A 24484-nucleotide genomic window follows, 5' to 3' on the forward strand; every position below is an offset into this window, starting at 1 on the left:
TGGTGAATGTGAGTGTCAGTACCAGTTTAAGGAAACTAGTGCCAAGGGGCTGGCTGGAGGAAAAGTTAGGGACTGAGCACCCACGACAGAGCTTCAGATGAAATGACACAGCTGTGGCATGGTGGATCACAGGAGCATCCGTCTGGCGTTCAGTCAGAAAAGGAAGAACTCTTTCTGAGACAAGAAGGTCTTGCCAAGACACAAGTTTAGAAGTGCAGATTGAAAATGGTTTTTGTGCTGCAGCTGCAAGGCTTTTAAGGAACAGTACACTGAGTAAAGTGTTGTTATTCACGTGTCTGACTTCTCAGCAATTACATCACAAAGTAGCTGGCAGGTCTTTAAATTTGGGACTATGCATCCATTCACCTGTTCGTCCATCCATCCACCCATCCACGAACTCATTCAAAAACATTAAGTGCCTGCCATGTTTTAGTGACTATGGGACTACAAAGCTACCTATACCTATATGTAAAGAAATTGTCCCTACTCTCGGGAAGGGAGAGCAACAAGTAAAAAACTAATTATAAAATTAATGATAATGATCTAGTTGAAGAAGACAAGAAAATAAATAATTTTAATATGAGAGATAATGGTATAGCTATAATTCAATTTCATGGGCAAACATTTTGAATGTTTAATTTTTTTCTTCACCATTTGCCTTAGGAATACAAAATGAAGTCTTTGGGAGATGAATTAATAGAAAAAAAGTAATTACAAGCTTAAGCTATAGTCGAGTCTCCCTAGTATCTGGATTAAAGTGTAACTATGAGGCAGACTTTTTATTCATAATGGAATTTTCCTGTAGTTAACATCTCTTGGAATTTATGAGAGTTATTTTACCACTGGGGTGCTCTTAGGTCAGGCTGTCACCATAATAGGATTGTGGTAGAACAAATGGAAAGCTGGGTGTAAAAAACAGAAGAGTTACCGAACTAAGCCTGCCTTTCAGTTGCTTCAGAATTTGGAATGAACATCACATTCTCCGGGCATTTTATTTTATTCTGTTTTTTGTAGATATCCCAATTGTTTTTTCTCTAGGTATATTATTCTAGGAGTATAGTTTCCACAGCACACAGTATTGGAATATTGTACAAACAATTAAGCTATGGAAAAGTTAACTTCTTTTTTTTTTATTTTTATTTTTATTTTTTTTTATCTGAGACACAATCTCACTTTGTTGCCCTTGGTAGAGTGCTGTGGAGTCACAGCTCACAGCAACCTCTAGCTCTTGGGTTAGGCGATTCTCTTGCCTCAGCCTCCCAAGTAGCTGAGACTACAGGCACCCGCCACAACACCTGGCTATTTTTTGTTGCAGTTTGGCTGGGGCCGGGTTTGAACCCACCAGCTTCAGTATATGGGGCCAGTGCCCTACTCACTGAGCCATAGGTGCCGCCAAAAGTTAACTTCTTCTTTAGGAAGGTTGAGATATTTCTACAGCTCTAAGTGCTACATCTTCTATCTTAGAAAATGCCATGATCAGCAGGTTAAGGTCATGGCGAGTGACGAGCTCATAGCTGACATTCATTAAGTGCTCTCTGTGGATGAGTCACTGTGCAGTTCATCAGCTTGTTTCAACATTACTGTCACCTGATTGGTCCAATCTTATGCTTAGTTCATATATTAGGAAATAATAGACTCAGAAAAACTAAGAGATTTGTCCAAAGTCTCCATACCAGGAAATGAGCAGGTATTTGGACTCAAGGTTCCCAGGTCTACTGTGTTAGCGCTGCCGCTTGAGTTAGTGTGTTGTGTGACCTGTGTCCATGGTCCAAACCCGTGTACAGAGGTGGGCTTGGTGGGAAAAACATAAAATGAAATAGACACCACTTCAGATACAAACTCTAGGAATGGTATTACACTAAGCCTTTATTTATTTTATTTATTTATTTTTTTGAGACAGAGTCTTACCGTGTCACCCTGGGTAGAGTGCTGTAGTGTCACAACTCACAACCTTAAACTCTTGGGCTTAAGCAATTCTCTTGCCTCAGCCTTCCAAGTAGCTGGGACTATAGGCACCGGCCACAACACCTGGCTGTTTTTGTTGTAGTTGTCATTGTTGTTTAGCAGCCCAGGGCTGGGTTCAAACCCACCAGCCCTGGTATATGTGGCTGGTGCTGTAACCACCGTGCTATGGGCGCTGAGCCAACTGAGCCTTTCTGAACCTTGGTTTCCTCATCTGTAAAATGGAGATGATGATAAAACTTATCTCAAAAGATTTTAGGAAGAAATTAAAAAAAGTGTGTAAGTGCCAAAGAATCCAGGATGGAGAAACTGCCCTCATTCTCATTATTATTATTATTATTTTCTGTGTAAAACAAAACTTGGAGGAATGAGTCTGGATTTGGATAAGTCTGAATAAGTGGATCAGGAAGTAGGGGGATATTCGCTCATTAGGGAGGCAGAAAAGGCCTTCCTGAGGAACTGGTATTTAACACGAGACGTGGAGGATTGTGGAAGGTAGAGAAAGAGGGTGGGAGTATGCTGTCGCTGGCAGGGGACGTGACTGGCAGGTTAGCACGCCAGCCTCCCAGCCTGCTCCATCTGTAAGTGTCGGCAGCCCTGCCCCAGTGCTCCCACCCTGCCAGAGCATGCAAGTCAGAGCAGTTTGAAGTGGTGGGCCAATATAAGGCGTTGTTATTGATGGTACACGGCAATAGCATAGCATAGGAACAGAAGAAAAGGTTCGAATCCCAGATCTGCCCTTTCCTAGCCGAGCTGTGGATAATTCACTCAGCTTTTTCACACCTTCCCTCCTCCTCCTCCCTCATGTATAAAATCGGGGCTAGGGTGTTCACAGGGTGCCAGGAGGAGTAGCAGGATCCTGAGGGCAGGCGGGACTGGCTCCTGCAGGCAGCCCGATCCCCACCCTTCCCCCTCACTACTCGGAGACATCTGTGCAAGAACATGACTTTAACTTGCTGCATTGACCAGGGTCTCTGATGAACAGAGACATTTTCATTTACACGCACAGAGCAGGAAACTTTCCATCTGTGACTCGTGCCGTTGTTTCTGTATCCAAGCTGGTATTCTTAGCAGGTGCGTCACTTTGTGACAGCTGGGGGAAGAGATCAGGTACAGCTAATCTTGCAGGGGTGCTGAAAAGGGAAGCCACGCAGGTTTTTGATGCGTAAAACAAGAAACTGCTTATGGGGGCATTACTGTATATGGAGCAAACCTTTGAAATAGTTCTCAAACAGGAATCAGTTTACCATTCTCTCTTTTGTTGGCATTAGCTTGTGTTTGCTCCCCCTGAAAGGAGAGAATTGAGTGTAAATACAAAGTCTCACATCTTTTCTGACCAAGCTGAATTATCTTCAGCCTATTTTCATTTGGGGCTGGAGGAGGAGGAGATTTCCATGAACTTTAAAATGAGAACAAATGAAAAAGGTATTGTTTATCTAAGCTGTCCAAGGAAGGGCACTAGGGAAAATATATAACTTATTTTGTTGCTCTCCTAAAATACCCTTATGAAAGTTATTGATTCGTTTCTTTATGGTTCCTTGACAAACAAGGACCATTATTTCTGTGCTTGAACTGGAGCCGGGTCAGAGAACCCTGTTTTATGGATTATCTTTCTTGAAAAGCAGACTTGTCAGGAAAATGAACCTCTAGAAATGAAGACATGAAACCCAGTTGAATATTGTGTCCGTTTCATTGCTTTGAAGGACAAATAGGGGACATGGTTAGTTTTTGAAAATTTTACTGGGTACAAAAAGGTATGGGACTAGCCTTGGAAATTTAGATCAATTGCTACTGTTACGTATTTGGTAAATGGTTTTATAATATTCAGCTCCTCTTCCTGCAAGCCATTTCAACTCTAAAGCCCAGAGTCCATTTCCCTCTGCTTGGTAGGGAAAAACAGCATAGCGTTTTCTTTTTCTATTACCTTATAAGTAACTTGAAAAGATCAAATAAGTTATATATTTTTGTTACTGAAAAAATAGAGAATGCAGGCACGAATAGAAAAACAAAAAGCCTAGCACGCACTGCAGGAGTGACCGCGCTGCAATTGCTAGTTTATGTAACCGCACTTCATGTCTATGCTTATATATGAATAACACTTTTATCACAAAAAATTAACTTGGAAGCACAGCTTTGGGGGAGCTTTATTCCTTCTTTCTTACTCTTGGTCTAAGAAGCCAAGGGAATTTAAAATGAGAGGATTTAATTAATAATTGAAGTAGGGTTATTAGACCATTTGATGAAGGACAATTTATGTTGATGGCAGATACACTACTCTTTAGAATACTATAAATAATTTCGTCCCAGAAATTTGAGTACTGATTAGGGAGATATTCATTATTTTTAGCACTAATCAGCGTTTAATAAATACCAAGTAAAATTAAGTTTTCTTTAAGCACCTTGCTATTACTTTAAAGTATTTAGGGATGGAAGCATTGTATTATCTGCAAAAAATTTCAATCATATATTATTAAAAATACTAAAAGCTGCTGAAACAGATCATATTTTGATTGGTGTTAGGTTGGTCATCATCTAATCCTTTAATCTTTGTTCTAGTAAAAAACTATTTTAAGAATATTTCTTTTGCAGCTTGTGTTAGAGTGGAAGAGAGGATTATCAAGTGACAGAATTGCGGTAGTAACATGGAAAATCTGTAAAACTTACTTTACGATGTTATTTCTTTGGATTTTATGGCTTTATCCAAAGTTCTAGCTTTGGGGGAATGCTAGTATCCCAACTTTTATAAAGCAGCTTTATGAGACAATAGAAATTGATTTGTAAAGATTTAGACCTGAAAAATACATGGCCATCTATCCAGGCCTTGGTAAAGGGCTCGTTTTATTTAAAATTAACCATAAATTATTAACTTTCATGGGGATATTAATATATAGCGTTCTTTTTTTACAGGGCCAATAGCTAGATTAAAAAAAAAAGTTTTCTTTAAACATAGCCCGACACTAGTGAAGTAATAACATTCAACATTTGTACTGATATTGTTTAAACATTATTTTCTCAAGCTCTTCGGTGTAAATGGAATGTCTCAGTTCATATGGAAGCAGAGTACGTGCTTATGAAAGTGTTCATTCATTAATTCAGCTCACATTCAAGAACTGTGTTAAGTGACGGGGATACAGAGGAATAAAATGAGATCTCCTTGCTTGAGGAGTCATGGTCTGATGAGAAAACACATACGTAAACAAAGTCAGGAAGGCTTCCTAGGCCCAGATAGATTTAAACTTTAATGTAAAGAGGAACTGTGGCTTTTTGCATGGAAGTGAAAAACTTACTCCATGTTCTTGGAAGATTCTGTTTAGAGTTCAGTAAGCTACGTTCAGTGATGGGAGACTACTAAAAAGTTGAACGGATTGTTTTTGAACTTGGGAGTCACTGTGAAAATAATTGAGGAGTAGAGAACTTAAGTCTGGTGTAAGAATGTGTCACCAGCTAATCCTGACTTAAAGGAAGGCGTGGGCTGTGGTTAGGCCAGCTTCATGAGATGGAAACTTCTATTCCTCAAATAGTCTTAAAACTCAACCTATAGCTCATTTTCCCCTTCTACTGCAGTGTTCTTGATCCGTTAAGTTCTAGGGTCCTAATCAGATGGGAAAGTCAAGGTACATATGGGACTATTTTTGCTCTGAAAAAAAGGAAATATTTAAGAGATATTTGCTGAATGCTTGTAACATAATAGAATTTGGATTAAAAATAAATCGCATTTTATGGCCCTTTAATAAGTGCCAGACACTGTTCATGTATCTTTTTTCTTTTTGAAGAAACAGGGTCTCATTCTGTTACCAGGCCAGCATGTGGTAGTGCAGTTATAGTTCACTGCCTCCCTCCAACTTCTGGCTCAAGTGATCCTCTGCCTCAGCCTCCTGAGTAGCTGGGACTACAGGTGTGAACCACAACACCTGGCTAATTTATTTTTAAGAGATGAGGTCTTGCTATGTTGCCTAGGCTGGCATCAAACTCCTGGGCTGAACTGGTCCTCCTGCCTTGGCCTCTCAAAGTGTTTGGATTATAGGCATGAACCTCCAAACCTGGCCCATGTATCTTTGAATACAACGTCTACTTACATTCTTTTAATAACATTTTATAGATGGAAAACCTGGGACACAGACACCTTAATAAGTAAGAGGCTCACAGTTAATCAATGGCGTCACCAGGATTTAAACCCAGGCTCTAGGTCTGGAGCCTGAGTCTCAAGAGAGCTTTGCGAACTTGGGCAATTCAACCTCATCCTGTTCCCTCATCTGCAAAACTGGAACAATGATGATAATACCAATTTGATGGTGTTGTCACCAATAGAGGTGCTTTGCATAGCACTGACTCAGAGATATGTTCCCCAGCATTCCAGAGTGACGGCACAGGTGGACAAGCCGCTCTCCTGTACTACAGCTGTCCCTGCGATCAGTAATTCTGGGCCAACAGTGGTCAGCATAAGAGAAGTGATCAATAAATGGTGGCTGCTGGCTGTGTGAAGTTGTCATTTTGATTTAATCTATAGCCCCAAACTGAGATTGTTTTCTTGAAATCAGCAGAAAACACATATTACGTTGTGCTTGGAAATGAAATGTATTTTTCCCCACCTTCTTGTTGTTGTTTTTTGGCTTAAGAGTAGACTGTAGTTGTCACACTGCTGCCAATTTTGAATTATGTGCTGCGGCAATAAAGAGAAATTCAGAGGTATTCTAAGCTAGGTTCTGGTAGTCATCTGTTTTGATTCAGAATTTTTATGAATCAGACACTGGGAATGAAATCTCATCTCAGATATACGGTGTATTTCCTAAGTGCCTTTAGAGATGCCCCTATGTTTGAAGCACATCCCTAAGAGGTAATGAATTTAGCATTACCCTAAGAGGTAATGAATTTGACTTAAAAGGATGACTTCAGTTTTTGCCTGGGAACGTTGCACATATCTGTGTAATCTCTACCACTGTTGCTTATTAGTCACAGTTCTCTGGAGAACTAGAACATAGATACAAATATGTAGATCCACTTGGATATCTCTCTAAGATGAGATTTATTTTAAGGAATTAGTTCATGTGTTGTTGGGACTGGCAGGTCCAACAGCAGGTTAGCAGGCTAGAAACTTGGGTAGAATTTCTATATCTCAGTCTTGAGTCTGGATTCCCTTTTATCCAGGAAACCTCAGTTTTTGCAATTAAGCCTGCTAGCTGATTGGACGAGGCCCCCCGTATCTAAAGAGAGTAATCTCTTTTACTTAAAAGTCAACTGATTGTTCATGTTAACCGCATCTAAAAAATACCTTCACAGTAGTCCTGAGACAAGTGTTTCACCAAACAAGAAGGCACCATAGCCTTGCCAGGGTGGCACATAAAGTTAACCATCACATTTGGTTTCTGCCAATTTGTGTGAGAATGCCTGTTGCTAGCATTTATCGGTTTTCTAGCTCATTCTAACTCTACTTGAACTCTGGTGTTCTAATGATTCTAGCATGAAGTTAAAAACTTCTTTTACTCTTCTCTAAAGTATTTTAGTAACACTGCAACTGGTTGACTGAGGGAAAAAAGAATCAGAAAGTTTAGAAAGGAAGGGGAAAAAGCTTCCCTAAGCAACTTCTGACCTATTAACTCTTGTTTGTTTAAGGATCTACAGTGCGCTAGGCCAGGCTAGTTTCCAGTTCTGTTGGGGCTTATGGTCTGATGTGGGAAGGCCAACAGAATGTAAATGAGTGTGATAAGGATGATAGTGTGAGCACCATTCTGCCGCTTCATCTGTGCCCCAGTGCACCTAGTACCCAGCGGGGCACATAATAGTCACTCAGTACATCTGAGTTGGTGGATCTCTCTTAAAAAACCCAATACTTATTCAAATTCTTCTTGTTTCTGTTGAGTGTTAGAGTACCGAGGCAACGATTAAGTTCGTGAAAGTGTCCTACATACTTCGTTGCTGAATATCACTACAGTCACCTTTGACGTACTCCCCTTGGGAAGCTGTGCACCAACGCCAGCGCCTAGATCCTAGCAATTTTGGAACTCTTTTTTCTGGAATGGCTGCAGAGTTGTTGTCCTATGAAGACCTGACAATTAAGTTTGTGAACTCATCCTAGGAAAAGTGTTTTGATGGCTCTGATTGCAGAAGGAGTTCCCAAATTGCTTTGAAGGATGGACTGGCCATTGGCATTGGTGCAAAGCTTCCTAAAGGGAGTATTTTAAAGGTGACTATAGTGACATTCAACAGTGAACAGTAGTACTTTTTCTAGGATGAGTTTGTGAGCTTAGTTGTCCGATCTTTGTGTGTTGGAGAAGTCTGAAGTGCTGATAGTACCTAGTGGCAAATACTGCCTTCAGAATGCTGGTGAGCACTAGTCAAAAGTGTAATTTTCCTTTAAAAATGCTCTGATGGTTTCTGCTAGTTAATAGCAAAGAGTCAGGGCGCAGCTTGTCCTCCTGAGGTTTTAGACCAATCGATGGTTTTTACTCTGGATATTGACAATTCTCTGCCGTGTGTCCTTGTCTTTGACTACGTGGGCTGACTGTTGTGAAATGGATTATACTGCTCAGATTGCCTCTTGGGCTTTAATCAGTGCCCAGCCAGAAATGCGTGTGGTATGCCTGTGACTTTCTTTTGTCATCTAATTGTTCAGGACGTGGGGCTATTGATGGCACTGCTTTCATATGGTCATACATTGAGTGATCAGTTTTTAAATCAGAGTTTATGCTTCTTTGCAGGATGCTGCGATTTGGAAGCCAGATTCATGCCAGAACTGCCGTTGCCATGGCGATATTGTTATCTGCAAACCTGCTGTTTGCAGAAACCCTCAGTGTGCCTTTGAGAAGGTATGGTGTCCTAATTGTGCCCTAAATGTACTGTAAAGTCAGTAAAGGGTTGGGTTTTTGCATTGTTCAGTCTTCTGTTTTTGACATTTATCCCAACCTCTAATTGGAAGCTTTGTGAAATGCAGAAGAGAATTTTAATATATCACATCTAATAATATCCTAACTTCTAGAATTTAACATATTATATGTAATAACATCTTAATTTCCATTTACTGAGCATTTACTCTGGACCAGGCAGCCAGTTAAAGGTTTCACAAATGTTATCCCATTTAACATTATGTGGAGTAAGTGTTTTTATTTTTTCCTTACAGATGAGGAAAGTGAAGCTTGGAGATTTTGAGCAACTTAACTGTGGTCATGAGGTTTATAAACTGCTGCCAGAGATTTTTACCTCTAGTCAGATAGGTTTCAAAGCTACTAATACCAAACACCATAAGGACGAACCATTGAATGGGTTGAAAGTCAGAATTGGCTTCTTGGAGATGATTTTCTAGGGCGATCATTTGGACCTGCCACTGATTGTATGATTGTGTTACCACGGGGCTCCCTGGAGACATAGACAAGTGTTGTCTGGAGAAATCCCCTCGCGTTTGACCAGGTCTATGACTAACAGTTCCTCCTTCCCTTGTTAAAAATTTTCAGCTTTTTCTGACTATATGTCTCTTCTGTTAGAATAATATTTTTTCTAGGTGCTGACTTTTCTTTTAAAGTGAATCTATTATATATATAAAAAAAACTTTTAAGTTTGAACTTTTCAAGCTCCTTGGACTGATTATTTTCTTTAAAAAGCATTCTGATGATTTCAAAAGCACCATTTATTTTTCTAGATTTATGCCCCCTCCCCCCCGATTAATCTCAAGCCTCTGTGCTATCTCCTGTAAATAAGTTTCCTAACAGAGGCATGAAGCTGTACATTGAAGGGGAATCCCTCCATTTCTGTGTGGGTATGTTCCTAAGAAGCTGGGAATACATCAAATACTAGTAAGCTTGATATCATTTTGTTGTGTAGTGTGAGGTGTTCTCTTTTATGGACTAAATACTCACTTCCTAAAAAGTCACCGTTTTGCTTGCTGAGTAACTCATGTCTGAGCTGGTGATAGAAAGGCCGTGAAAACAAAGCCCTCCCCCACTTCATAAGAAATGTTAAGAGACATAAATTATATTTCTAAAAACTAAACATTCTAGATCAGGGCCTATGTATGGCCTATAAACTAAGAATAGTTTTTATATTTCTAAATGGTTAAAATAATCAAGAGTGGTATTTTGTGATATGAAAATTATGTGAAATCCTATCTCAGCCCATTCATAAATACTATTTTATTGAAATGCAGACTTGCTCATCTGTTTAGGTGTCGTCCTTGGCTGCTTTTGCTGCAGTGAAAGCGTTGTCCAGTTGTGATGAGGACCGTGTGTAACTCCCAAAGGCTAACTGTTTATTATCTGGCCCTTTATAGAAAAAGTTTCTGGTCCTTGTTCTGTACCCAACGTGTGATTTTGTACCTTCCTAATTTGCTCTTCTAATTTTTCTCTTCTTACTACATGATAACTTCATTCTCCTAGTTGCTTTGGCCAGGAAACCTCAGAGGCATCTCTGACTCCTCACTTTCTCCCACATCCTCCATCCAGTGCGTTAGCAAACCTCCAGCTCTTCCCCCATGACACAGTGAAGGCCAAAGGTGACTCCTCTGCTCCCTCTCTGGTGCCTTCCATTCTCTACCTGTTTGCCTGGATTCTCACAGTAGCCTCGTAACTGGTTTCACTGTTTCTGTACTTGCCTTTTTCGCTGTAGTCTTGATACAGCAGCCCGTGTGATCCTGGTAAAATTGAAATCAGATCCTATTGCTTTTCTCCTTAGGCCTCTCCAGTGGCTTCCAATAGCTTTTCTTCTCACTTACGGTAATGCCCCACAACACCTTTAAGGGACTTCTGCACTCTCTACTTAATCTTCCACTCTTCTTTCCCTTGCTCACTCTGCTTCAGGCACCGAGCCTCCCTGCTGTTCCCTGGATGTGTCTGTCTATATCTGAGAAAGAAGAATTTTAGCAGGAACACCAAAGTGTAAACGCCCTATGACAGAAGTGTGCTGGGTGTGCATAAACAAATGCGTGTGTGTGTGTATGTGTGTATATGAATATATACACATGAGCCTTTATCCTTCACTTCCTTGAAGTCTTGCCTGAATGCCGTTCTGTTTGAAACTGCAAATCTCCCCTCCCATCACATATTTTGTGTCTGTCTTTTATACTCCTTTCTTTTTGGCACTAACTACTACCTGACATGCTCTATATTTTACTGTTATTTCTTGTTTACTGTCTCTTTTATTCTCTGTATATCCTCAGCACCTAAACTAGCACCTGACACATGGAAGGGACTCAATAAATATTTCTTTACTGACTGAATGAGAGATGAGGCCAGAAAGCTGGCAAGTTCAAGCTTATGCAGAGCCTCGTTTGCTGCAGTAAACTTGGAATTTTATTTTTAAGATGGTAGGATAGGGCATGAGGGTGGAAAGGTCAGCTTTTCTTTTAGAAAGGTCTTGCTGATTTTTCCAAGATACCGCATAATATCGGCAATGTGAAGACCATTTGAGCGGCTCTGAGGAGGGTCCAGTGAGAAGGTGAATACCAGGACTGCAGCACTGGCACTGTAGGGTTCAATAAATGTTTAGGGTATAAATCAGCAGAACTGGATGAAAGTAGGAAGATAAGGGGAAGGAAAAGAAGAAATAACTTCCGTATTTATGCTTTTGACTAGCTGAGTCCGTAGGCAGTGTGGAGAATACAGAAGAATGAGGAAAATCAGCCCGTCTAAGCAGAATGATGACTTCAGGGTGGGGCCCATTAAGTTTGAAATGTCCGGGGAGAAGCCAGGTCAGAAAGGCAGATGGTTATATGAGTCCAAAGCCCAGAGGAAAAGAGGGGGCTGGAGATCCACTGTGGGTGTCACCGGCATCTAGACAGCAGTGCAGACTTGTAGGATGAATGTACTCGTCCAAAGAGACTGTGTGAGAAAGGGGTTCAAGACCAAAGATGGAATTTGGAGAACATAGTCATTTAAGGGGAGGTGAACATGGAGAGGGAAAGTAAGGAGATTAAGAAGACATGGTCAAAGAAGGGAACATTCTCCACGGTCTGGAGAGTGGAGAATTTCCAGAAGGAGTTTATGTTAATGGTGATGATCACAGTTCAGGGAGTAAGTATTGGAGATTGGAGATGATCCACTGGGTTTGGCGACATGCAGATCACCATGTGTTGGTGGCATGGTGGCGGTGGAAACCATACAGCAGAGGTGTGAGGAGTTGATGGAAGGTTGTGACAAGAAAGCCAAGTAAAAGCTCCTTTTTCAACAGCTAGAGCAAGAGAGGAAGAGGAGGAGAGGGCATTAAGTGGGCAGCACTACATCTGCTGTGAGCCTCCCGGGTGTGGATGTGGTGCCAGTGCTCGCCCTCCTGCACCCATGACCAGACCGTCTGTCTGCTTCTTCCTCAGATGAGCACCTGCTAGGCAGGACCTTATTTTCACACTGCAGCCCCTCACACAGTGCAGTGGAGCCCCCAGCAGGCACTCGTCCAGCATCTGTGGAATGGGCACACAAAGGAGAGAGAGAGGGTTTTGTTTTGTTTTTTTAGATTCTGATATTAGTGTGAGAGAAAGGACATAGCCCAGCCTAGAAAGAGAAGTGTGAGATGTGGGGTGCGGGGAAGGGAGACAGAATAAACAAATTAGACTTGAGTGATTCTGGAGAAGGACAGAGGGTGTGAGAAGAACAGAGGAGTGTGGAGTAAGCTGGGGGTAGGGATGGTGCCACTGTGTGGAAGGGAAAGAGGGAGGCCTGCATGGGATAAAATCAGACTGGGGCTAAGAAAGGGACAGGATGCTGAGTTGGCTCATGCCTGCTGAGCTTACTCTGTGGAGACCTTGAGGTTCAGTTGGGAATTACAGGAGAGTGCAGAATGTTAGCAGCTGTCAACGAGGGGAGAGAAGGACTGACCGTGGTCAAGGTAAAGCAGTTGTGGGTGGGGTTAAGGGCCTCTGAGAGGAGCAGGCCATGCACCTGTAGGGTACCAGGCTGTGTGGTGCAGTAATTTTTTTAGCAATGTTTACCCATCAAGTATAAAAAAGGATAAGGCAAATTGTTGGATAGATCCAGGATTGGGATTTTTTTTTTTCCATTTTGATGAAGAGAAAGATTAGATATGCAGGAAGTGATGGGTGAGCATTGAGGCTGCCTTGAAGAGGTCTGCCCGGGATTTCTGGTTTATGGCAGTGTGGAGTGTGGGCAGTTAGCCATGGCTATGTGTCATAAGGTGAGAATTGCTTGAATTGATGTGGTCAAGGGTGACAAAGATGGGATACTGGAGTGGTCATTTTCATGGATATTGAATTTGTCCAAAATGATGGCTAGACATAGGGTAGGAAAAAAACTGAGATCCGGGTGTCAAGTCTTTGGTGAGTGAATATGAGGGAGGGATGAGCAAGTGGGTAAATCATGGCAGGAAGGAAGAAAGAGGTAATCAGAAAGCATGACCTCTAAGGAAAGAATTTTCTTCTCTGTAAAAGGAGAGGATTGGGCCAGATGATCCCACCAAAGAAACCTTCTAAGATCGCGCAAGTTCCGCAGAGCTCTGGGGTTCTTTATTTTAAGTGATAAGGTAGCATAATAGGACAATTGAACTAGCAGGAACCTTTACAAATTATTTATTCATTCATTCAGACAGAGTCCCAAGCTGTCACCCTTGGTAGAGTGCTGTGGCATCACAGCTCTCAGCAACCTCAAACTCTTAGACTTAACTCTCTTGCCTCAGCCTCCCAGGTAGCTGGGACGACAGGCACCCTCCACAACGCCTGACTATTTTTTGTTGTTGCAGTTGCCATTGTTGTTTATAGACCCAGGCCAGGTTTGAACCCGCCAGCCTCCGGGCATGTGGCCGGTGCCTTACCCACTGAACTACGGGCACCACCCTTTTAGAAGTCATTTAGTCTGTAGACTTTTAGAAGTCATTTAGTCAGACTTCCTTATTCTGTAGACAGAGACACAGACTGTAGTAGTTTAGTCACTTGCTGATAGACAGGAGCTAGTGAGCGGCTCAGCCACACAGGCGCCTTAGGCCTGGCTAATTCCTGCTCCCCTGTGTTGCTTTCAAGTTTCCTTTTGTGTCTTCCAGCAGCACGTGTCCTGCTTGCTATTCAGACACACTGTGGTGCACTTAGTGTGCGGCGCAAGCTAATGACTTGCCATTGGAGCCTAAACTAAGTTATCGTTATTGTTAATGATATTGTTAAAATTAGTTTCTTATCTTTTTTTTTTTAACCTTTCAAAGCAATTTATGTTTTGGTCATGGATTGACTGGAAATAACCTAGCGTGAGTGGCAATTCTGATAGACATTTTTGATACCTGTCTAGCCATCATTCATTCATCCTGTAAGCATATGTAGTAGATTCTATGCCCTTATCCTGTATCCACATACAATAGCTGGCTGATTAGGCAAAGAGGGAGACACAGACAGAGACAGAGAAAGAAGACAAAACCATTTAGACTCTTGGCTGTTTAACCCAGTTAACAGAGCCAATCTTTTCAAGGATTTTTGAAAAATACATATGCGAAGAGGGCAATGTCACATAAGGGGACACTGTATTACATGGGAAGGATTTGGCTGCAAACATCAATGCAGATAATAATAATATCTACCAAATAAAGTTGTGACAGTTACCCTGTGTATGTGTCTGTATACCTGTATCTATCTGCATCTATGTATTATCGATTCTATATCGATTCTATATCTATCTATCTGTGTCTGGATCTGTCTCTAGCTATATCTATATGTATTTATAAAATAAGCTTAGAGTACTTGGCTATTGTAAGCACTCGATACGTGTTCTCTATAATCATCAAACTACCATCCTCGTTATTATTGGTTCTTCTAGGTCCTAAGCAGTTAATTTTGGGCAGCTCCCCTGACGTTCACTGATGTCTCTTGAGTGCGCAGCTACTGTTGATGCTGCCCATTGCAAAGCCTGGAGGAGCAGTCGGGCTGTGTGTTCTGTGTAGCCCACAGCTCACCCAGCCATTTGGGGTCAAGTGGTCGGGTGGCAAGAACTCTCTGCTTCTCTTTTTCCAAGCACCCACGTGCAATATTCTTTGCTTCTCCTTTAACTTACCACTATTATATCCCACCAGAAGTTCAACAGCTAGATCCAAGTCGAAGACCATTTACTCTTCACCTCTAACCGCCACTTATAAAAAAAGAATATTACATTAAAGAAATGAGCTTTGAGGGCTAAATGTAAAAATTATTATATAAAACAAAGGAAACTAATTTGGGGGCATAAAATATCCCTTGAAGTCTTCCATTCTAACTGTCTTTTTCCCTTGCTCCCTGCTTGCGTGTTAGAATATAAACACTTGAATTATCTTATTTTCTATTCATTTGAAATTCTTAGTGGAGATTAAGCTAAAGTGGTTTCTATTATTATCTCAATGGAAATTAGTCACGTTTTCTCTTGGGGTTCAGAGGACATGTTTCGGTAAAGTCATTAGTATTACATAGTATGTGTAATTGTATAAAACCCCTTATTATATAAATTTTGCCCTTTATTAAGAAAATAAGAATTTAGTGGTCACTGTTATTCATGTATTTATCTGGATTTAGTGGATTTACAGTTGTAGAATCTTAGTCCCATTTCCCATCTATTCTTATGGATGCAATTAAATAAAATTAGACTTCTCTTATAGGTACTTTTTTTTTTTTAATTGAAGCAGCCAAAATTAACAAAAGAGACATTAACACACTTGTATACACACACATAATTTTTCTAGTTCTGCTGGCTGAGTTCTTGTAGACTTCTATCCTGTGGACAAGTCATGATTTCCAGGCTAATGCAGGTTCTCCTATCACTTTGGGTGAAAATCACTCCTTGGCTGCTCTGCCGTATCTCTGGACTGGAGAGGATAATATTAACAGTAGAGGAATAACATGAGCAGAAGGTCTAACAGGGGAATCACTGGGCTTCAAAGACAAACTTGTGCTCTTTGCTCCCTATTTTTCATACCTCTTAGATAAAGAGCTTCTTTCACAGTGGCAAAAAGATGTCTAGTTCGCATGTGACACTTCCCCGATCAATCCTGGGGTATCAGGTGATGGGCCATTCTCTTGGCAATAACAAGAAACACAGCTGCAATTACAGGAACCTTGAAAAACAATATAGATTTTTATTGGAGACAGGAATCCTACCCAGCTCACCACAATACGTATGTGTGATACCACCACACAATGCTGCTTCCTCCCAAAACTTTGTCCTCCAACATCCCGCCCCGTGTGCCCTGCTACTCTGCTTCCCAGGGAGAGTTAACCATGGGACATCGGGCCCTCTGAGACTGGAAGTCCTGGGATCAGCCCCTTCCCCACACCCCCAACACAGGGAAACTGCCCATCTGCTGTGAAACTCAGATGGAGCATTTCTAGTTAAGACAGTCTCAACTTCATTACATGTAAAAAGACGTAGACTTTTTGTTTTCAAGGAAATTACTTTCATAATGGAGTCCTTTTTATCTTTGAGAGAAGCTCATCTTGACAGAGACAGAACCCTTTCTTCTCAGTGAATTCGTTTTATTCTGTCTGTTGTTGTCACCCCTGGCAACCCATGATTCTGTGATTCTGAGATGACTTAGGGTCTGATGAACCATTGTAACTCTGTGTTTGCTGCCACTGTTTTACACCGAGTTGCTTTTAAATGCTCAGGGAGAAGTGCTCCAAATAGCTGCCAACCAGTGCTGCCCTGAGTGTGTAGCAAGGACTCCTGGATCTTGCCATCATGAAAAGAAGATCCATGAGGTAAGTGTTTACTGACCCAAGGTTGATTCTGTGTCTGTAGAACATTGACAAGGGAAGATGGACGTTAAACTTGTGTTGAGCGAGAAGTATTTTTCTTTGCTGGGGCTGCAGAAAATCTGGAACTCATTTGATTTTCTGTGAGCATTTAGCCTTCTTGAATAAGATTGTATAGGCCCTTTATAAATTGCATTTGTGTCTTGGAATGTTGACATTGATGTTGAAGAAGTTGTGATGCTGAACAATACGGGGACTGCCTTCCTTTTGTCTATTATGTGCATTTTTTATTGGATAGTTAAAAACAACCCTGAGCTAGAGAGTAGAGCAGATGTTAGTACCTCCATGTTAAAGACAAAAAATTGAATTTCAAAGAGCTTATGGTAATTGCCCAGTATTATATCACTCATAAGTGGTGTAACTTGGCCTAGAACCCTGGTCTTCTGACTCCTAATTCAGGGTTCTTTTTACTAGTGAAGAATTACTGACATTTTAAGCTTTGCTGTGGGCCCTGTCCTCTGCCTTGTAGGATGTTAGCAGCACCCCTGGCCTCTACGCACTAGATGCTGGTGGCTTCTACCACTCATGGCAACAAGAACTGTCTTCAGCCATGGCTAGATTTCCCCTGGGGGGCAGACTGCTCACCTTCTCCTCATTTAGAATTTTAGTACTAGAAATCTATCCTAAGTTTTTTTTTTCTTCTTTTTATACTTTCTTTCTTATTTCAGATCCTTGAGGATTAATTTAGAGATACTAAATACTGATTAAAAACTACCATTGCAAAGTTTATAATAGAAAACATGAAAATAGCTCATCTCCACTCATACTTAACATGTCACCCGAGGTAGCAGGTACAGTTGAATGTGATGGAAAGAGACTTTAATGCTCATCTTCCACCCGATACAAAACTTTCCCCCAGTTAGTGTCTCTGCCCATTCAGGACAGAGCACAGGTTAGCAGGATTTGATGCCCCCCCTCCAGGCTGCTATTCAGGGAGTTTACCTAGAACTGGAGAGTGCTGTGCTCATATCCCCACGGGACGGGATCATCTTACTTGAGCCACTGTTTCCTAATTGCACTCGGAAGTCACTCTTTCACTCCTGCACAATGTGTCACTGATGGAAAGCCAAGTGGGACCTACCCTGGGAATGTCTTCACATCACCTGTCACCATAGGCTACGCCATTCTGTCTGTGTTATGTCAGGTGGTGTCAACTTTAGATGCCACACAAGAAACTCCCTGTGAAATGGGAAGTGCTGCAGGGCGGATGGTGGTGGAAATAATGCCTGTTCACAGTGATTGGAATGGATGCCTGGGTCAAGGCAACAACACCAAGCTGAATCTTTCAAGCGAAGGAACCAAAAATAAGGTCAAATTCTGGAAGGAAAACCCCCAGGTTATCTTAAATAAGAGGTGGGGAGCAGGACCACAGGAAATCAGAACTCCGTACATCTTTGCACGGGCCACTCTGGTGACACCATGTGCTCTCTCCCCTGCTGGCCTGTGCATGACGTCCACGGCACTCTCTCCCTGCTGTCCTGTCCACATCCACAGTGTTCTCTCCCGGCTGTCCTGTCCACATCCACGGTGCTCTCTCCCTGCTGTCCTTTCCACGTCCATGGCGCTCTCTCCCCCACTGTCCTGTTCATGTCCACAGCACTCTGTCTTGGCTTATGACGGTCCCTGAGAACACTGACAGTATTTTCTCCTTCTTTATAATGATCTTCCCACCTCTGACCTGAACTGGCACTCAGTGAATGACTCAAACAATAAATCTTTCCTCCAGCTTCTCCATGCCCTGATCCCAGCTGGTCAGTGACCCTGGGCAGTTTTAGGACCACAGATCTACCCTGGGTTAGTGCGAAGTCCTCTCTCTCCCTCCCTCCATCACAGTCACCGTTTGTGCAGTAACACATTGCACAGAAAGCTCTAAACTGGGCAAGAAAAAGCTTTACCATATACAACTTTCAAATTTTACTTCCTCAGAAAATGTTATATTTCTGGTACTTGATGTAACTGAGAAAAAAGTGGAATTTCAAAACAATAGGTTTTTTTTTTTTGGCAGGGGGACCCTTTAATGGTCTGCTACCTCAAATAGAGCTAGAAGATGGATTTTTTTTAAAGACAAAACAAAATCTTCTCATTTTAGTCTTTTTTTTCTTTTTTGTAGAGACAGAGTCTCACTTTATGGCCCTCTGTAGAGTGCCGTGGCCTCACACAGCTCACAGCAACCTCAAACTCTTGGGCTTAGGCGATTCTCTTGCCTCAGCCTCCCGAGCAGCTGGGACTATAGGCGCCCGCCACAACGCCCAGCTATTGTTTGGTTGCAGTTTGGCCGGGGCTGGGCTTGAACCCGCCACCCTCGGCATATGGGGCCGGCGCCCTACTCACTGAGCCACAGGCGCTGCCCCTCATTTTAGTCTTAATAATGTTAAAAGTTATTATGTTTGTTTTTTCCCTGTCCTTCCTCTGCTCTTCTTTGCTTCCCCAAGTTTCTTACCAAACCCTCCTTAGTATTCTCTTCCTTGAGTGGATTAAATGCTCGTCTAGTTTGGTCTGAGTCTTACCTCTCCACTAGCTGTCGCAGCCCCTACAGCCCCTATGGCCCTGGTCTCGATGGCCACAGGAAGGAACTAGGCTTGACGGGGATTAGAAGTACAAGCTTGCAGGAGGCGGGCTAACCTTGATTGCAGGGTAGCCCCCAGCAACCTTCACAGTAACCTTTTTTCTTTCTTTTTTTTTTTTTTTTATTAAATCATAGCTGTGTACATCAATGTGATCGTGGGGCACCATACACTGGTTTTATAGACCGTTTGACACATTTTCATCACACTGGTTAACATAGCCTTCCTGGCATTTTCTTATTGTGTTAAGACATTTATAACCTTTTATTGAGACAGTACAGGACAGGTGAGGGGAATATTAGACACTGACTATGTGCCTAAGGATGGCCATGGGCTCGGGTTCTTTCTTGGCAAGGAGCACCTGTGGATGAATTGCCCAAGGGTCCATCCCCCAGCTGCAAATCATCCTGCTCAGAGGTCATCTGGCTCTTGGTATCCTCTACAACTAGCATCACTAGTTTTTTCCCTGAATCTGCAGCCTTTTCTGTTTTGCCTTTTCAGCTCATTTGGGAAGCCGTTTCCAGAGTGCTTTTCTGGCCCTCTGAGCAACAGTAATCTTGTCTTAGCCTCTGGCTTGTGTTCCATAGAGTAGGTAATGGTGACTCTCCCAGTGCCCATAAAATAGCCTCGTGTTTTAAGATCTTTGGAATGGTGATCTGAAGTGGAAACTTTTCCCTAACATAGATTTGGAAGAGGCTTTCGGGGAGACTGGGTGTTGCAGGAGGGGAGTCAATTGAGGTGATACTATCCCCAGAGCATATGGTTCAGACAAAGGGAAGTCAAGGTCGGGTTGAGCTGAGGGCTGCAGGAGAAGGCTGCATCTTACACCAGCGTCCCAGCAAGTCAAGGCATGTCTCAAGACCTTTCCTGGAGTTAGGAAAACACTGGAGCCTTTGGGATGACTCTGGGTTATTTGAGAGTGTTGCAGGGGTTTATGACAGCCAGGATTGGGGGGACTGTTTCATCTATGACCTTCCCAAAGCTGTGCTTTCAAATTCACTTTTGGACCAGTGCCTGGCCTTGCCAAGTAGCCAGGGAGACAAGCCTCAATGTGTTTTTCTAAAGAGTTGTTTGAAAACTTTTTTCTTTTTTCTTTTTTTTAATGTGAATTTATTTTTATTTTATTTATTTTATTGTTAAATCATAGCTGTGTACATTAGTGCAATTAGGGGTACAATGTGCTGGTTTCATATACAATCTGAAATATTCTCATCAAACTGTTCAATGTAGCCTTCATAGCATTTTCTTAGTTATTGTATGTAGACATTTGTATTCTGCCTTTAGTAAGTTTCGCCTGTACCCATTCTAAGATGCACCGTAGGTGTGGCCCCACCCATTATCCTCCCTCCACCCTAACCTCTCCTCTCCCTTCCCCTTCCTTGGCACTTTCCCCATAGTCTTATGCTATAGTTGGGTTATAGCCTTCGTGTGAAAGCTATAATTTAGCTTCATAGTAGGGCTGAGTACATTGGATATTTTTTCTTCCATTCCTGAGATACTTTGCTAAGAAGAATATGTTCCAGCTTCATCCATGTAAACATGAAAGAGGTAAAGTCTCCATCTTTCTTTAAGGCTGCATAATATTCCATGGTATACATGTACCACAATTTGCTAGTCCATTCGTGGGTCGTCGATAGGCACTTGGACTTCTTCCATGACTTAGCAATTATGAATTGGGCTGTAATAAACATTCTGGTACAGATGTCTTATTATATTTATGTTTGTTTATCGTGATTTTTGTTATATTGTGATTTTTGGTCTTCTGGGTATAAACCTAGTAAAGGAATTATAGGATTGAATGGCAGGTCTATTTTTAGGTCTCTAAGAATTCTCCAAACATCCTTCCAGAAGGAACGTATTAGTGTGCATTCCCACCAGCAGTGTAGAAATGTGCCCTTTTCTCCACATCCACGCCAAAATCTCTGGTTTTGGGATTTTGTTATGTGGGCTACTCTTACTGGGGTTAGGTGATATCTCAAAGTAGTTTCGATTTGCATTTCTCTCATAATTAAGGATGATGAGCTTTTTTTCATGCGTTTGTAGATCATGCATCTGTCTTCTTTAGAGAAGTTTCTCTTCAAGTCCCTTGCCCACCCTGAGATGGGATCACATGTTCTTTTCTTGCTAATACATTTGAGTTCTCTGTGGATTCTGGTTATTAGACCTTTATCGGAGGTATAACCTGCAAATATTTTCTCCCATTCTGAGGGCTGTCTGCTTGCTTTACTTACTATGTTGTTGGCTGTGCAGAAGCTTTTTAGTTTGATCAGGTCCCAGTAGTGTATTTTTGATAGTGCTTCAATTGCCTGGGGAGTCCTTCTCATAAAATATTCACCCAGGCTGATTCCTTCAAGAGCTTTCCCTGCACTCTCTTCTAGCATTTTTATAGTTTCATGTCTTCAGTTTAAATCTTTTATCCAGTGAGAGTCTATCTTAGTTAATGGTTGCCAGCCAGTTCACCCAGCACCATTTGTTAAATAGGGAATGTTTTCCCCACTGAATGTTTTTAATTGGCTTGTCAAAGATCAAATAACGCTAGGTAGCTGGATCCATCTCTTGGTTCTCTATTCTGTTCCAGACATCTACTTCTCTGTTTTTGTGCCAATACCATGCTGTTTTGATCACTATCGATTTATAGTACAATCTCAGGTCTGGTAGGGTGATTCCTCCTGCTTTGTTTTTATGGCTAAGTAATGTTTTGGCTATTCGAGGTTTTTTCTGATTCCATATAAAACGAAGTATTATTTTTTCAAGATCTTTAAAATATGACAGTGGAGCTTTAATAGGAATTGTGTTAAAATTATATATTGCTTTGGGTAGTATAGACATTTTAACAATGTTGATTCTTCCCAGCCATGAGCATGGTATGTTTTTCCATTTGTTAACATCTTCAGCTATTTCTTTTCTTAAAGTTTCATAGTTCTCTTTGTAGAGATCTTTCACGTCGTTTGTTAGGTATACTCCCAAATATTTCATCTTCTTTGGCACTACTGGGAAAGGAATAGAGTCCTTGACTGTTTTTTAGGCTTGGTTATTGTTGGTGTATATAAAGGCTACAGATTTATGGGTGTTGATTTTGTAGCCTGAGATATTGCTGTATTCCTTGATCACTTCTAAAAGTTTTGTAGTAGAGTCCCTAGTGTTTTCCAGATATATGATCATATCATCTGTGAAGAGTGAAAGTTTGATCTCTTCTGACCCTATGTGGATACCCTTGATCGCCTTTTCTTCCCTAATTGCAATGGCTAAAACTTTCATTACAATGTTAAAGAGCAATGGAGACAATGGGCAACCTTGCCTGATTCCTGATCTAAGTGGAAATGATTTCAATTTAACTCCATTCAATACGATATTGGCTGTGGATTTGCTTATAGATGGCCTCTATTAGTTTAAGAAATGTCCCTTCTATACCAATTTTCTTAAGTGTTCTGATCATGAAGGGATGCTGGATATTATCAAAAGCTTTTTCTGCATCAATTGAAAGAATCGTATGGTCCTTATTTTTTAGTTTGTTTATGTGCTGAATTACATTTACGTATATTGAACCAGCCTTGAGACTCTGGGATAAATCCCAGTGGGTCATGATGTATAATTTTTTTGATGTGTTGTTGGATTCTGTTTGTTAGGATCTTATTGAGTATTTTAGCATCAATATTCATTAGTGACATTGGTCTATAATTTTCTTTTCTTGTTGGGTCTTTCCCTGGTTTTTGGGATCAAGGTGATATTTACTTCGTAGAATGTGTTGAGTAATATTCCTTCATTTTCTATATTTTGGAAGAGGTTTAGTAATATAGGTACTAGTTCTTCTTTAAAGGTTTGGTAGAATTCTGGCGTAAAGCCATCTGGTCCTGGGCTTTTCTTTTTATGGAGATTTTGTATAGTTGATGCTATTTCAGAACTTGATATAGGCCTGTTCAACATTTCCACTTCATTCTGGCTAAGTCTTGGTAGGTGGCGTACTTCTAGGTATTGGTCGATTTCTTTCAGATTTTCATATTTCTTGAAAACTTTTTTCTTATTCTTTCCTCTGCAAATTTGCTTGTGAAAGGGTGGGAAAAGGAACATTAATCCCCTTTCTTTTCCTCTTTACAAATTTAATCCCAGCACCAGATAATGTCAAGTCTGAGCAAATAGGGCTCGGAGGTTCAATGAAAAGTAAAATGGCAGGTGGTGAAGCTCTGGTGCTCAGTCTGCTCAAACAAGGAGCGGGAGGGAGAGGGTTGCCTGTCTGCCAGGCTAAAAGAACTAATTTATGTGTGCAAGGAAAGCAATGAATATTGAATTCTGTAGCCTTGTTCTCCTCAAAGTAGAGGATGTCATTATAATATGCACCGAGCATTCCCAGATATTTAGTATTCTGAATCTATAGCTTCATAACAGGAACAAATTATATGAAGAAAAATTATTTTTTTGTTCTGTCAGTAAGCCAGGCAAAGACTTTATGACCTTATATTTCCTTTGGACTTATGTCATCAGCCAAGCCAACTTGTTAGTTGACTCCACAGAAGAATACATTTAAGGTGTTGTCTGTAGAATTCGCTTTTGCCCAGTGCTAAAATGTCATGTTTTCAAAAAGGTATTAATAAGGTTAAAATGGCATGGGTAAAAACAGGTCTTGGGGGGAACATTGCTGTTCTATTCTATTCTATTATTACTTCATTTTACAAAGCTCTCTGTTGCTACGGTGTTTATTATAAATAATGCTTTTGTGAATTAGAGACACACACACACCACACACCTCAGCACGTGCTGAACATCTTGAGCGCTAGGCCAGGTGCTTTGTGTGTGTTATCAATCCTCAGAACACTCAGAAGAAGATGATGTCTCTGTTTCAGGCATAGGAGTAAGAGACAAAAATGGAAGGGACTTATGCAGCTTGTCCCCTCGAGAGATGTGGGAGCACTTCCTCTTTGTCCCACTGTGCACTTGGGATTACCATCTGGAGTTTCTTCTGCGGCTTTCGCATCAAGCACTGGAGGTTCCCGGCCAAATGTTCTTCCGTTTTCCCCATAATTCTCAAGTTTATTGTGAAGGAAAAATCCATTGCTTCATTTTATGTCTCTGGAGTTAGAAATAGATTCATGTGATCAGAAAGCTCATAGGTACCAAAGAGATTGGCTGATATAGGACTCCCATTTTGAAGATAAAAAACTTTGGCAATTGACAGGTGGTTATCACAATTGATTTTTGAGATCTCTGTCTGAAAGGTGATGTGATTGCAAACGTTTTGGAAACAACTGTTACTCTATCTTGGTGGTAACGAAAA

The 24484-nt window shown here is 41.3% G+C and overlaps 1 protein-coding gene across 1 annotated transcript in view; it reads left to right on the forward strand.

Annotated features, from left to right (window-relative positions):
- Positions 1–24484, forward strand: part of FRAS1 (Fraser extracellular matrix complex subunit 1) — a 482654-nt gene that overhangs the window by 168955 nt on the left and 289215 nt on the right. The window contains exons 3-4 of the mRNA XM_053590633.1: positions 8658–8765; positions 16505–16597. Of these exons, the coding sequence (XP_053446608.1) occupies positions 8658–8765; positions 16505–16597 (201 nt within the window). The remainder of the gene's footprint in view (positions 1–8657; positions 8766–16504; positions 16598–24484) is intronic.

The sequence above is a fragment of the Nycticebus coucang genome, chromosome 1 (assembly GCF_027406575.1).
Source record: "Nycticebus coucang isolate mNycCou1 chromosome 1, mNycCou1.pri, whole genome shotgun sequence".
NCBI lineage: Eukaryota > Metazoa > Chordata > Mammalia > Primates > Lorisidae > Nycticebus > Nycticebus coucang.